A 16,064-nucleotide genomic window follows, 5' to 3' on the forward strand; every position below is an offset into this window, starting at 1 on the left:
GCTGTGAGGATTAAAAACAAAGTATTTAGGGGCGCCTGGGTGGCGCAGTCGTTAAGCGTCTGCCTTCGGCTCAGGGCGTGATCCCAGCGTTCTGGGATCAAGCCCCACATCAGACTCCTTCACTGGGAGCCTGCTTCTTCCTCTCCCACTCCCCCTGCTTGTGTTCCCTCTCTCGCTGGCTGTCTCTCTCTCTGTCAAATAAATAAATAAAATCTTAAAAAAAAAAAAAAACAACCCAAAAAAACAAAGTATTCAGCACAGCGCCTCGACACTGAAAGTTCTCAACAGATGTGGAGTTATTACTTTTTGTTCTTTTCACTACACCCTATTTCTTCTATTATGCCTATTTCTAAAAAACAAACAAAAACCAAACTTTGAGCTCAACAGAGCCTACAAGGGAAATAAAGGAGTCACACTCCTCTTTCCCATCTATAAGGCACTGTATTTAGATGTAGAATGAGTTGGGATCATAAGTTGGCCCACTGCAAGTTTTTTAAAATGGCTATTCTATGGGGAATGTTCACGTAGGACCTATACCTTCCGAAGAAGCCCACATACTAAGTAGAGGAAAACCTAAAACCATGAAATGAAAAGAAATGCATTAACCACCGAATTAAGAAAAAAACTTACTATGCGCAAATCAATGCTTGTATTAAGCTGCGCGTGAAGGTCTTCGATGTCCTGCAATTTCGTCCCCATATCACAAGTGTCAGAAGAATTTTCTTCTCTTTGCTTCTCCATAAGGGTCACAGCGTTCATGCTATCCATTTCCGCCTGAACTTGCTCGTGAAACGCTTCACAATTCTCCTTTTCTTTTTGAATATGTTCAATGTCCAAATTTATAAGTAAAGGCTGCTCTAACTGAGACTTTATCTGATTCAAAACACGTAAGTAATTTTCCAGTTTGTCCTGAAGGTTCTTTTCATCCATCTCTTTTGGTTGGGATTTTAGTACCCCGTTTTGGAGAATCTTGTGTAACTTGTCATTTTCTTCTGCATACAGCTTTATTCGGAGTATTTCTTTCTCTTTGAAGGAGTCATCAAAGGCCTTACTTTCATTTAATTTCTTTATTATCTCTTGACACAAGCACATGGCTTTCTCAATTCTCCACTCCAAAATGTGAGCACTGAGCAGACTGCTTTCGGGTGATGGATGGGGCACTCCTAATACTCCTTCAGCCCTTTTCTTAATTTGCAAATCCATAGCCTTCAATTGACTTAGTGACGCTTGATACTTGCCATGTTCTGCCATAAATACGTCCAACTGCCTAATTTTTTCTTCGAGTTCCTTTTCTTTTTCAGATACTAGGATTTGTAATTGGTCAAGCTGGGAACAATCCCAGTTTAGTCCTACAGAGTCAAACACTTCTTTGAGTTTCAGTGCCTGGAGGATACTAGACTGAATACCAGTGATTCGGTCTTTAAGACTGTAGAGCTCCTCTTTAACGTCTTCATTTCTTTCTTGATTTCGTAGCAGGTCACTGCGCTGTATGTGGTCAACCTCCTTCTGAAGCGCAGCTCCTGTTTCATGGAATTCTCTGTAAAAACGTATCTTGTGTTCTACATCATTACATTTGTTCTGAATGAATCTTTGAGTTCTGTTGGCTCTCGTCTTAAGATTTTTCAGTTGGTCATCCAGAAATAATCTTTCAAACACACTTAGATCCTTACAGACATTTGTTTGTTCCTGAAGGTGGGCTGCGATGACACCCTGAGCTTCCAGCAGCTCCTTCTGAGAACTCGTCAACGCAACTCGCTCCTGCTCTAGTTCCATCTCTGTAGAGGCTGCTCTCATCTCGGGAGTTATCAGTGCTTCATTCTCTTGAAGTGAAAGCTGCACCTTCTCTATGGCTGCAATAAACCTGTTTCTTTCTTCCAACTTAAATTCTAGTTGCTGCGATCTTTCCGTCGATTTTAAAACTAGCATTTGGTATTGACTCTGTAAGTCCTGTAGGAGGTGATTTAAATCATTGCTCTCATCTGCCTTAAGGTTAGGAATGTTATTTTTGACCTCTTCAACCAATGACTCCACCACCTGCTGCTTATCCAGGATGCCATCGTGTGTCACCTTGCATTTTCTGATCTGTGAAAGAATGTCGTCTGGGAGAAGGGAAATGGTGGGAGTGAGTTCACCCAGCAGGTTCTTGACCCACAGGGTAATCTCTTTCATCTTGTTCCTTATTTCGCCCTTCTTGATCTGATTTTCCACCTGGATGTTTAACGGCTCCAAGGCTTCTAATTGCTTCTGCAAATTATCCATTGCATCTTCCAAAGTATTCTTTTCTTTTTCTCCCCAGATCCTCTTCATCTGAAATTCAGCTTGCCCCTTTACCACGGAAAATCGATGCTTGATGGTCCCGAGTTCGGTGGCCATGGCAACTACGCGAGCGCTCCCCTCCTCTTCTTCGGGAGAGTTGAGCCCTAACTGTAGAGCCTGCCGCTGCTGCTGCAGAGAGATGTCCAGGTCTTGGATCTTCCTCATGAGAAGTGTCAACTCCTCATGTTCTACTGCTTGCTGAGAATACTTCTTTTGAGCCAGCTGTTTCACCTGTTCCCAGCTGTGTGCGAGCTGCTTGATCTGGCTTTCCAAAAACTTCTTATCCATGTCGGTCAGGCAGTTAGATAAGTTTTCCCATTCGATTTTCATCTTGCTTAAGGAAGCTTTCTCTTTTTCGACGGATGCCAGGAATTTTTTAATTTTGTCCAGATAGGTGGCACTGTCCAGAGGCCCCCTAGAAAGAGAAAAACAAATGGAGCTTGTGAATGTTTATTACAGATCAACATGAGGTTAGAGGTCATTAAAAGAAATTAATTCTTTTTGAACTCCCCCAAGAGAAGATTAGGTTGTCTCTAAGACTGCTCTGTCCTGAAAATAAAAACCAGACTCTTGTTTAGTGTGGCTCTCAATTAGCATATACCAATGCAGAAAGCCCACCTACAATATATGTATCATATATTGCAGAGCCACAGGGAAGGAGTGAAGAGGGAAGGGAACAATGTCTGTAAAAGCACGTGCACTGTGAAGGACTTGCCCAAACCTGAGTCTGGGACGGGGAAATTACCGTAACATCCAACCACGTCATTATCATTTTACCAACAATAATGACTAAGAGGGTATATTCCTCAGGCTAATAGTTTGGATATAAAATTGTTTCCTCAAAGGGATGTCACTGAAAGTAAACCCCATTACGGTAAAACTATAAAATCAACCTTTTTAAGAGTGGGAAAGTGTTCACACAATAAGATTATATCTCCAACCATTTGCTATTATTTTCAAAGCCAAAAGGGGTGTGTGTGTGTGTGTGTGTGTGTGTGTGTGTGTGTGTATGTATATATATGTAAAAAGAAAGCATTAGGATAGATACATATTCAGTTTGTTGCAAACTATTTAAACCAATTATGCTGATACTAAACAACAGCATACATAGAATATTTCTTTCCACCCCCCCAGTTTAGAATAAACTCTTGACAAAAAGAGTGCTGAATTCCATAGAATTTAAGTCTATTTGGTAGAGTTGAGTGTGAATTAATTGTTTGATCAATTAATTTGTAAAATGAATATACTTTAATTGTAAAATCAATACAAATAATATAAAATTTATAGCATGACATCAACAGTTTTCTTCAATGGCTTCTATATGGAATTAATTTCATACTGTAGTATTAAAATCGTAATATCATTTCATAGCATAAATTCTTAAAACTCGGGACCTGTCCATGGTAGTGCAGCCTATGCTGGAATAAAAAGAATGCAAGTCCTAAATTTTTTTTTTTTTTTAAGATTTATTTATTTGAGAGAGAGAGAAGGGGGGGCGGTGGTGGGAGGGGAGCAGGGGAAAGAGGGAGAGAAATCCTGAAGCAGACGCAGACTCCCTGCTGAGTGCAGAGCGTGACAAGGGCTGGATCCCAGGACCCTGAGATCATGACCTGAGCTGAAACCAAGAGCCGAGTGCTCAACCGACTGAGCCACCCAGGCGCCCCGCAAGTCCTAAATTCTTATACTTACACTTTAAGACTTTCCTTTTCCGTCAATAAGGCTTTCACTGAGGATTCAACTGAAGCAAGGTGTTCCTGAAAATCATTAAGGAGATAATATTGGCTTTCCTTATTTTTCTTCAAAGTAATTAGTGCCTGAAGCAGATCGTCCAAGTGCTGCCCCGAATGTCCCCTATCGTGAAGAGCCAAGGCACTTGTTTCTGCTTTATGGAGATACTCAGTTTGTTCTAGTGGTTCAATGGCTGTTTTCTTTGCTTCCAACTGGGCATATAATTCCTAAAAACAAGTCAAGGAAATCAGTAAATATAGACTCACTCATTACTCATTAATTTTTTTCTTTTCAATAACACATTCTATCCCCAAAATAGGTTTTAAATATTTCATTTGCACACAGAAAAACTAAGATGCTGACATTTAAAAGCTTTTTTTCATACAAGAATCATGTTAAAATCTAGACTGAAACTCACAGTTGGTCTAGCATTTAATAGCAACTAGCTTACCCTATTGTTTTAAAAGGTTCTGCAATGTCTAAAGGAAGATTTACCTTATTTTTTTTATGTTGTCCTAGATTTAGATACACTCCATTTATATACATCCTTTATATATATCTTATTTTTATTATTCATATACATCACCCCTCTTTCCCGTTTTAAACTATGTTTACAGTTATATAAACTCAACTAGAATTGCAGGGGTCATTTTTTGAAAGACATGGACATGTATTGGACTTCTAGATTATATAGCTATAAATACATAAATATATAAGCATCGCTGTAAGCACAGCTTAAAAACAAAGGAGTACCCCATAATGTTGATAATTAGGAAAAATAAATTTGTCAGAATCTGAATACATCTGACTAGGAAAAGGAATAAGTCAGAATTTCCAAGTTTTGTTACTGAATAAGTAAGTTTTTAGGAACTTCATGAAAAAGACTAATGTTCATTAAACTCTTCCACTTTTTAAATGGAAAGATTTATACAACTTACTGATTAGTACATAATTATATAGTTACCAAATTGATCATCAGGCAAAGGTTAAATAAGACTTTTCATTTTGTGCAAGCAAGTTTCTGGTAATTAAAATATATTGTATTGCACTGGATAAATGATGCAATCATGTTGTCAGTGTTTTTCTTGTTCCCATACCTCTATCTCTTTTAATTGTTCATTTCTTAACATAACATCTAATTCTAAAGGTTGATTTTGCAGCTCATTGACTTTCTGCTCATCTTCAGTGTTTTTCATGCTTTCTTGAATATCCAGAGAAAGTTGTTTTGACAAAACCACTTCCACAGCTGAATTCTGAAAACATAAAAAGATTAATTGCTCAATAGTCTACCTTACAAATAAATAATTTTTCTTTCTCTTGGTGAACATATTCCAGTTCCTTCTATTTACTCAGATTAAAGATTTTCCAAAAGTATCTTTGGGCACTATCAAAGATGATTTTTCCATACAATATTTAATTGCTTTTATGGTATCCCACCAAAAAAAAAAACCCTTTTTTTGGCAAGATAGTATAGGATCTATGATTATATTGTGAGGCATAATCTAGTCTTAAAGAAAGAAAACAGATATGGAAAAAACAGAAGTTCCAAAGTTTAGGCTTGGTGTTCATTGTGATGTAGAGGGTAGGGCTAGTAACAGGCATTCAACGTTACCTGCTGGTAGTTTAAAATAGTAAGTGGACAGATGGCAGGACCACCAGGATTTCATGGTATTGAGAATGAATTATGCCTCGCACCAGTTCATAGTAAGAACTCCAAGCCGGGTAAGGCAGGCTATATGGAGTCATGTGATCTTTTCTGAAAGCGACAAGGACTTGAGTTTCTCATAGGGTACATACAGACGCCACCTGCGTTGAGTGATTCGTTCTTTGGACAAATGTTTAGTATGTACATGTCCCAGGAGCCACGTCCATAATTTTGAAAAGATTTCCACTATTTTGCTGAGGTATTCGTTTTTATTTTCCGGTTACTTTATAAATGAAATACTGCTTGATTTTGTTACAGACTTTCATGTCGGTAAGGTCAGTATCAAGTCTGTGACTAAGATGTGTCCACCTCCCCCACCAAGGTAGAAACTGTCGCTGTAAAACTACTACCTGGATAGCGATGCAGAATGTTAGCCATCAGGGAAGCTGGGTAAGAGATACGTGAAACCTTTCTGTCCTATCTTTGCAACTTTTCCATCAATGTAAAACTATCCTGAAGTGAAAGGATCATATGAATAAAACAGACACGCGGAGGCGTGTGCGTCTGGAGCCTCACCAAAACTGGCTGGGAAGCACATTGAGCTGACCAGCGTCATTGGTTTTGACATAGACGGCACTTAGCACAAGTCACTTCTTTAAAAGGCTACAAATGATTTAAATGATCTTATACATTTCCTTCATTCCCGACAATTTATTCATGCAAAACTACAGTTAAAAATCTGCGGGGAGACAGCATCTCAGAAGTCAGGATCCAGGAAGGCTGTGAGAGGAAGAGAGAGAGGTGCCGCACCACAGGCGGCATCGGCCTATCGCTGCTCCTCGCCAGGAGCCACGGTCACAGGCGGTGGACGCCTGCCTCCCACCTGCTGGCTGTTGTTCCTTACAGTCCCCCCCAAATCCACCTGCAGAAAAAGAGTGCCTGAGGTAAAGGCTGAGATATTAGACCCTAGGAAGACTTTACTTACGATTAATCATCTACGAAGACTTCAGAGCCCTCGGTCTATCTTACCTCATAAGCCACTGACTTCGGGACTAGCAACAATTTGCCACTGGTAATCTGCCTTCCGTGGTCAGAGAGAGCATTCGGAAAAACCTGAAAGCACCCCGAAGCACCACTTGTTTGCCAACTCCAAAAGCCATGTTTCTACCTTGGCAGAAAATCCAACAGAGTCCCTCAAACGAACATTTCAAATTTAAAAGGTAACATTCCCGTGCTCATGCCAGAGAGGTTGGAACACAGACTCCAGGTCCTGATTGGCTCCTGGAAACATTCTTTTGTAATCAGTCATCCTTTGCTCATCACCCTTGACTAGATTTTATTTTGATTTGGCAGTCTCATTTGAATTTTATTTTAAATATTTATTTCAAACATAGTTACAATATAACCTCCAGTCATTAACCATGATACAGATATAAGTAATGTACTTTTCCATATCACAAATATAATTTAAAACTCAATCTTTATCCCTCTTTCATCTCTTCCTCCTCAGAAATAACCACTATTTTAAAATACATGTATACATTTTATTAAATATTTATTTACTTAAGTAATCTTTACTCCCAACACAGGGCTCAAACTCATGACCCCGAGATCAAGAGTCACACGCTCTTCTGACTGAACCAGCCGGGTGCCCCTACACATGCATTTTTATACTTTTACTACATATATTCGTATTCACACAGTATTGTTTTATGTATTTGAATTCTTCTACAACTGGCATCATGTATTATCATTTTATAACTTGTTTTATTTTTTCCACTCAGCAGTATGTTTGGGGTTTATTCATGGTGACAGATATAAATCTGGTACATTTAGCCTTGTACACTTGTTCTGTCTGAGTGAACATGACTTATCTGTCAGACTCCTGAGAACATAATATTTTTTTTAATTTTTTTATTTTTTAAAGATTTTTATTTATTCATTCGACAGAGATAGAGACAGCCAGTGAGAGAGGGAACACAAGCAGGGGGAGTGGGAGAGGAAGAAGCAGGCTCATAGCAGAGGAGCCTGACGTGGGGCTCGATCCCATAACACCAGGATCATGCCCTGAGCCGAAGGCAGACGCTTAACCGCTGTGCCACCCAGGCGCCCCCTGTGAACATAATATTGTTTTTAGTTTTTATATTGGTCTGATAAACACCCTTGTATAGGCCCTTTTGCAAATTTCTGTGAGTTTCTTTGGGATATTTTCTAGAACTAAAATTACTCCTTTTGATTTTCAATAGATAGTTGTTGATTTGTTCTCCAAACTGAATTACTGTTTTTACTCCCACCAGCTCGGTAAAAGAATTCATATTTTCCCTAATCCTCTCTGATATTTGGTGTTAACACACTTTAATTTCTGCCAATATAATGGATGTGAAATTGATATCATTATTATTTTAATGGATTTCTCTGGCTGCTAAAAAGACTGAGCAACTCTCCTAGAAGAAAACATGAGCGGTAACCTCTTTGACGTAAGTTTTAGCAATATCTTTTTGGACCAGTCTCCTCAGGCAAAGGCAACAAGAACTAAAACAAATGGGACTACATCAAACTAAAAAGATTTTGCACAGCGAATGAAACCATCAACAAGACAAAAAGGCAACCAATTGAATGGGAGAAGATATTTGCATGTCATATACCTGATAACAGGTTAACAGCCAAAATATACAAGGAACTTACACAATTTATTATTTTAAAAAAACAAACAACCTGATTAAAAAAATGGGCAGAGGACTTGAATACACACTTTTTTTCCAAAGAAGACAGATGGCCAACAGGCATATGAAAGATAGTCACCATCACTAATCCCCAGGGAAATGCAAATCAAAATCACATTACTCAGCCATCAAAAAAAAAAAAAAAATGAAATCTTTGCAACGACATGGATGGAACTAGAAGTTATTATGCTAAGCGAAATAAGTCAATCAGAGAAAGACAATTATATGATTTCACTCATGTGTGGAATTTAAGAAGCAAAACAGGATTATAGGGGAAGGTAGGGAAAAATAAAATAAGATGAATTCAGAGAGGGAGACAAACCATAAGAGACTCTTAACTCTAGGAAACAAACTGAGGGTTGCTGGAGGGTACGTGCGGGGGGGGGGGGGGGGAGGGGTAACTGGGTGATTGGCATTAAGGAGGGCACGTGATGTGGTGAGCACTGGATGTTATGTACAACTGATGAATCACTGAACTCTACCTCTGAAACTAATAATACACTATATGTTAATTAATTGAATTTAAATACAACTAAATTTTAAAAATATCACAGTGAGATATCACCTTACACCTGCCACATTGGCTATTATTAAAAAGACAAAAAATAAGTGTTGGTGAGAATGTGGAGAAAAGGGAACCCTCAGACACTATTGATAGGAATATAAATTGGTTCATCCACTGTGGAAAACATTATGAAGGTTCCTCAAAAAATAAAAGTAAAAATACCACACAATCCATCAATTCCACTTCTGGGTATTTATCCAAAGAAAACAAAGACGCCAATTTGAAGAGATGTATGTCTCCCTATGCTCATTACAGCATTATTTATAACAGCCAAGATACGGAAACCACCTAAGTGTCCCTCAGCAGATATATGGATAAAGAAAGTGTAGTGTGTATGTGTGTATATATATATATATATATATGGAATGGAATATCACTCAGTCATAAAAAATAAAATCTTGCCATTTGCGACAACATGGATGGACCTTGAGAGCATTATGCTAAGTGAAATAAGTCAGACAGATAAAGCAAATCCTGTATGATTTCACTTACATGTGGAATCTAAGAAAACAAAATAGAGGGGTACCTGGGTGGCTCTGTTGGTAGAGCATGCAACTTTTGATTTGGGGTTAAGTCATGCGGGGCACAGAGCTTACTTAATTAAAAAAAAAAAAAGGCAAAAATAAAAAAAACCTGGGGTGGCTCAGTCTGTTAAGTATCTGCCTTTGGCTTGGGTCATGATCTCGGGGTACTGGATTGAGCCCCGTGACGGGCTCCCTGTTCAGCAGGGAGGCTGCTTCTCCCTTTCCCTCTTCTCTCCCCCACCCCATGCTCTCTCTCACACTGTCTCTCTCAAGTGGACAAAATCTTAAAAAAAAAAAAACAAACATAGAGAAAGAGACTCATAGATACCGTTCGTTACTGAAGTCAGGAGGGCTTGGGGAATTGGGTGAAAGAGATAAAGGGGATTAAGGGGTACTAATTTCTAGTTATACAATAAGTAAGTTATGGAGATGTAATGTACAGCATATAAAATATAGTCAATAATACTGTAACAACTTTGTATGGTGACAGATGGTAACTAGACTTACCCTGGGAATCATTTCATAATGTATAAAAATATCAAATCGCAATAACGTATACCTGAAACTAAAAGGATATTGTATGTCAATTATACTTAAAAAAAAAAAAAAAAAGACTGAGCTACTCTCATGCTCACTGGCCATGAGTCTTACCTTCTATGAATTACTTTTGCATATCTGTTGTCTATTTTTTACTGCGTTGATTTGTGATTTTTGGTGTTTATTTTCATATTCTGGATACCAATCTCCTAATAGTTTTATTCATTGCAATTATTATCTTCCAGTAGATTGTCTTTAAACTTTATATGTGATGTCTTTTGTTGAACAAGAGTTTAATGTTTTAGTGCAGTCAAATGTATCAAACATTTCCTGTTTTGGATTCTGTTTTCAGGGCCTGTTTAAGAACGTCCTCTATACTCTGAGATCATAAAAATATTCTTTATATTTTCTTGCCAAGGTTTTAACATTTTTCTCTTCACATTTAAGTTCTTCTGTAATATGCTTCTGTGTGAGTTTTGTGATAGATAAATTCAGTCTTTGTCAGAAAAATTTAAGTATTTTGCATCACTCCAGAATGACAGTTCAACTGGGTATCGAAGTGCAGGTTAAGAATTATCTTTCTCCCCGTGCTGTGCAGATGCTATGACACTGCCTTCTGGCTTTCAGGGTTGAGAAATCTGTTGTCAACGTAATTATTTTTAGTCTGGTTGCCTTTGAGATACTTCTTTCTGGCTTTAGTGATTTATTGTTTAGCCTGTTCAAGGCTCTCTATACTTCCTGAAAATGAGGATTCATATTTTCCCTCAATTCTGGAAAATTCCCAGGCTTGCTTTTCCTCCATTCTCTCTATTCTTTCCTCCTAGAACTCCTATCAGGCTTATGTTAGAGCATCTCAGTACGTCTTCTGGGTCTCTTAAACTTTCTTTCCAATTTTCCATTTCTTTACAGCTCTGTGTTGGATTATGGGTAATTCTCTCAGTCATATATTTTAGATAACTAATTCTCTTCAACCTGGGTCCAGTTTGCTGCTTAACCAGGCCAGAGCAATCTTAATTTCAATGACTAATTTTTTAATTTATTGACATGCCATATGGTTCTTTCTCAAATCTTACTTTTCCTCAAAGTATTTTATTCTGTCCTTATGATTTCCATTCCATCTTTTATATCATGAATCATTTTAAACATATTATTGTATAATATATTCCAGACTGTTGGATTATCTCACTTTCGTAATGTAGTAGTTCCTCTTATTTGTAGTAATGAGGCCCCTTCCCTGTGCTGGACTGTTCCTTTGTGTTCATCATTGATTGATTGATTGATATTAACTCAATATCAGACTTTTTAAAAATTTCACTGTGGGAATTCCTTTGGCCTAATTGATAGAAGTGACCTCTTTGTGCGGATTTGCGCTTGCTTCTTCCAAGTATCTCAAGGAGACAGGTAGGTAGGTAGGTAGGTAGGTAGATAGGTAGAGAGAGAGAGAGAGAGATGGTAGATACAGAGACTGATCTTAACGTTCATTTCTTGATTTGAGCTACTTTGGAATGCAAGTAGCATAGATTTGGACTCTAAACCTGTTTAAGATATAGGTTTAGTTTAGATTTCTCCTGGGAGACTTTTTCTTCCCACCTGTAGTCCTAGTCCTTTCTCTGGGTTAGAGATTTTCTGGTCCACCTTTCTCCCAGGCTACAAGCTTTCCAAGGGCCTGTGGCTATTATGGAGTATCCACTCCAATACATGACCTCTCATGAGTACTTATGATCTCTAAGCCCCTGAACATCTGATTCTTTCCCTTCCCCAGTACTCCTGGAATTTCTCTTTAGAAAGTTTTTTTTTTTAATTATCATAAACTTAAAGTACAACTTTTAAAAATATTTTATTTATTTATTGGAGAGAGAGAGCATGAGAGAGAGAACAAGCACGAGGGAGGGGCAGAGGCAGAGCAAGAAGTAAACTCCCCGCTGAGCAGGGCGCCTGATGGGAGCTCCATCCCAGGACCCTGGGATCATGACCTGAGCCGAAGATAGATGTTTAACTGACTGAGCCACCCAGGCGCCCCCAAAAAGTATAACTTTCAAACAATGTAATAAGTATACATATTGAGCCTCCAAGCATAAATGGAATTTTTAAAGTTAATAAATTTAAGGTGGAAAAGGACCATTCTATCAAGAAACTGGCTGAGTTATATCGCCAGCTATGTTTAATTTTTAAAGAAATGTTACTTTTTTCAACCACATATCTTTCCTTAGAATTTGGCCTGTTTGGAAAAAGAAATAGGAAGTGAGAGAAACAATATCACGAACCATCCTTAAGGGCTGGGCCATGATATTTTCCTCTATCTGTGCCTTAATTCACAAAGTAAACCTTCTATATTCACATCTGAAACAATGGGCTTCACATAATGGCGCACTTTATCTGCCTTAGCAAAGGAATAAGCACAGCCAACAGAAGGAAGCCTGTCACCAGCTTCACTCTCCCCTCCCCCATTCAGGTACAGTGGCCCTTGGCTGTCATAATCCTGGGAAAGTGAGAAGCCGAAATCTATCACCTGTAACCTGCCAACGGTAGGGCAATAGCCTACAAGCCTAGAGGATATATTTCTTTCTTCTCTAAAGCATTCCAATACGAAGCAGTGAAAAACAATTCAAAGCTAAACATACATCATTACCGCTAGACACAAACCGAAAGGCAGATCGACACGGTGTCAGCGGCGGCCTCTTGCTGTTAGCAAAATGTCCACAATGTTAACGCCACCTGCAAGGCGCTTGTGACTCAGCCAGCCTCGCCCACCTCTCAGGCCTCCACTCTGTCACTCTCCTCTGTCCTCCACCCTCTCTGTCACCCTTTCTAACGCCTCATACTCTCTCCCACCACCACGACTTCCTCTGTCAAAAATCCTCCCCACATCCAGCCCTGAGCGCTGTTAACTCCGACCCACCCTTCCAGTCTCAGTTCAAATACTGTTTCCTTGGAGAAGCTCTGACTACAGCTCAGCTCAGAGTCCTTTAGGAAAGACTATCATGGCAATGTGTTCTTTCATTTAGTTCCTGCAATCAGGCTCTCATTAGTTCATTAGTTGATTAATGCATGCCTCCTCTAGACAAGAAACTCAACGAGAATAGAGACCATGTCTATTTTTGCTCACCATTGAACCCTCATCGTCTGCTCAACAAATTTTTACTGAATGGATGTGTAGATGAATTCATATTAGACGAAAAATAAGAGAACCTTATTTAGTTTTTGCTTAAGATGAATCATCTGTGGGTTATAAAGCAGAGTGGAGAGAAACTGAGGCTCTGCCAACCCAGCTCTTGTTGGCCAGCCATCTGCTAGGAATGACAGCAATAGGCTTTGGCTCGGTTTACTGGGAGGAGAGAAGGTTCACAATAGGCACAAGAACCCAATAAGGGGTCCACTGAGGTCAGACAGTACATTAGCTTATTAGGCCTCAATTAACAACCCACATAACACATTCAATACAATGGTGGGGGTAAGCCACCAAGCATCGGGCTGGGTAGAGGACTTGGGTTCTACGGGTTCTAGTCCCAGTGCTGCTGGAGTACGAACTTGGCCAATTAACATCTCTGACTTCAGTTCCCTTGCCTGAAACACAAGGGTTAGCCTAGAAAGCTCCTAAGTTCCCTCAGCCTTAAGAAGGACTTCAGAACATGTTCTCAAATGCATGCCACTCACAGATGTCAACACCGTGTGCACGATGTGAGTCACTTGTCCCGTAAAGGAATAAATCTTGGGTTATGAAAAATACCTCTAGAGTAAGGGGCAAGACTTGTATACAGGCCAAAAAGAGCAAAGCAGTTCACTTCCAAGACAGAGTTGGCATGTGGCCCGACTATGTGTTCTATTAACAAAAATTATTTTTGCTGAGTTATCAGGATAAACACCACCAAAAATCGGCCTCATTTACCCCAGGACTGAAAGCTCTTTACCCAGTAAGTGGTTTTCCTTCTCATTCTAGTACTGACTCTACTGTGTTTCTGGTCACTCACCCACAGCTGGACACCTTACATGTTTTGCCTGTATCTGTGTAACCATCTACTTCCCAGAATTTCTCCATGAATGCCTGCTTAAACACTGAAATGCTAAATGCTCAGAAATTTTTGAAAAGAACAAAAACAACTCAGACATACTAACAATTATACCTAACGACAAGGAATTCAAAGATGTGATTATAGACAAAAGGTTTTTTTAGGAGCAATTACATCATGTAGGCTGACATCTGGGAAGGAGCGGGCCAGAAAGAGCCTTTAATACCACTTAATTGGTAATGTTGTTTTATGAGTTTTTAGAGTAATAACAAACTACGAATGCATTACTTTCCTTTTTTTCTTCTTTATCATTTCCCTTTATGAACACCTTAAATCTGAAGAGATTACTTGGTCTTCACTTTTTACCATATCCTAATTTGTTACTTCGCTTCACCTATGCAGGAAGGGGAGGTGGAAGGCAGTTCTGCCTTTTCATATTTAAAAACTCTTAGAAATTCACTTCTATAAAAATATCTAGTATGATATGGGATCATAAGCTCCCATATCCTTCAGGCTACATGTTGTAATTTCTTTTGCCTCCAGGTTTGCCTTAATATTTTGTTATTAAAGAAAAAGTCAGCCAAAGGTCCAGATCTAAGTTATCCCCTAAATTTCATCTAAAATGAAATTCTTGGCAATGGAATGAAATACATATCAGCTATAATGGCAATTTTTGAAAAGTGCAATCATACTTTCAACAAAACTCTAAGACCAAATGAAATTTACTAAAGAAAAAAGTAGAAGAAAATAAAAACTTCCTAAAAATTCTTCTGGAGGCGATTTTAAATCTGATAAAAGCCCCTCTAGATTCCAAAAAGACATGTGAAATGAGCATTAATTAGATATTTAATTAATGTTAGATTTTTAAATTTTTTAAAAAGATTTATTTATTTATTTGAGAGAGAGAGAGCAAGCGAGCGAGAGAGCACACAAGCAGTGGGGAGGGGCAGAGGGAGAAGCAGACTCCCTGCTCAGCAGGGAGGCCAATGCAGACTCGACCCCAGGACTCTGGGATCATGACCTGAGCCGAAGGCAGATGCTTAACTGTCTGAGCCACCCAGGCGCCCATAATTAGTGTTAGATTTTAAACTGTGATAACTGAGGCCCATAACTAGCACAAAGAGGCCTCGATAAATACGTTTAATGCATTGCTTATTTTCACTATCGCAATAGTTTCTGATTAATTAGACTTATGGTTCAGTAAATTTTGCTTTTATGTTATTTAGAGACTCCTGCTTAAGTCTTTACACTTGTGTCTTATACGAGTCTATGCCTGTTTAATCACTTTTACTAGCTGTTCAACATTTACATTGTTCTCGGTCTTATATAGTCTAATATTATACAGAATAAAGTAAATACAGCCAGTACTTAGAAAATAAAAGCACAGATGCAGAAACAAAAAAAATTCATGTCACAAAAGAGTAAAAAGTCATAATAAAACATTGCTAGAGAATTAAAACCACCTTCCTCTACCCCAGACCTGTGAAAATTATTTAAAGATTTAAGTACCTCTATCATTTTTTTAGCTTTAAAAGTAGCTTATCTCCTCCTTCACAAACACATGAGTCTTCTGACCATTACACAAGGCATCACAAATTAAATGAAAATTTATATTATAATATATTTGTCTTACATGGTTCAGTAGAAAAAATCATTTTAATGAGGTGTCATAAATTATAAATAACTCATTCAAGATCAAGTAAAAGCTTAATAAATTATAAAAACTCTTATTATTGGATTATGATCTTTATTTAGTTTTCAATATACTCTATTGAATTTTGGGGGCTCACAGTCAAAATGGGTCTGAGAAGTTAATTTTAAAAGTTATTAAGCATCTCCCTTTAGCAACATCATGTATTAGGATAGAAGGCATTTGGTATCTTTTTCTTTTTTACTTATCTACTGCTGTTTGATACTGTTAAGAAAGTTTCTTTTATACATACAACTCAGGAGCCGCCTGCATGGGCCCTTCATTCTTTAAGACATTTTCCTTAGCGATATTTAACACTGCCTGTTGGA

At 38.4% G+C, this 16,064-nt stretch overlaps 1 protein-coding gene across 3 annotated transcripts in view; it reads right to left on the reverse strand.

Moving 5' to 3' along the window:
• SYNE2 (spectrin repeat containing nuclear envelope protein 2) overlaps window positions 1-16,064 on the reverse strand; it is a 308,022-nt gene that overhangs the window by 139,302 nt on the left and 152,656 nt on the right. For all 3 annotated transcript variants that reach the window (XM_026486841.4, XM_044379732.3, XM_048220054.2), the window contains exons 46-48: window positions 5,142-5,297; window positions 4,006-4,271; window positions 631-2,731 (exon numbers count right to left, since the gene is read on the reverse strand). In XM_026486841.4, the coding sequence (XP_026342626.2) occupies window positions 631-2,731; window positions 4,006-4,271; window positions 5,142-5,297 (2,523 nt within the window). The remainder of the gene's footprint in view (window positions 1-630; window positions 2,732-4,005; window positions 4,272-5,141; window positions 5,298-16,064) is intronic.

The sequence above is a fragment of the Ursus arctos genome, unplaced genomic scaffold, assembly GCF_023065955.2.
Source record: "Ursus arctos isolate Adak ecotype North America unplaced genomic scaffold, UrsArc2.0 scaffold_25, whole genome shotgun sequence".
Classification (NCBI taxonomy): domain Eukaryota; kingdom Metazoa; phylum Chordata; class Mammalia; order Carnivora; family Ursidae; genus Ursus; species Ursus arctos.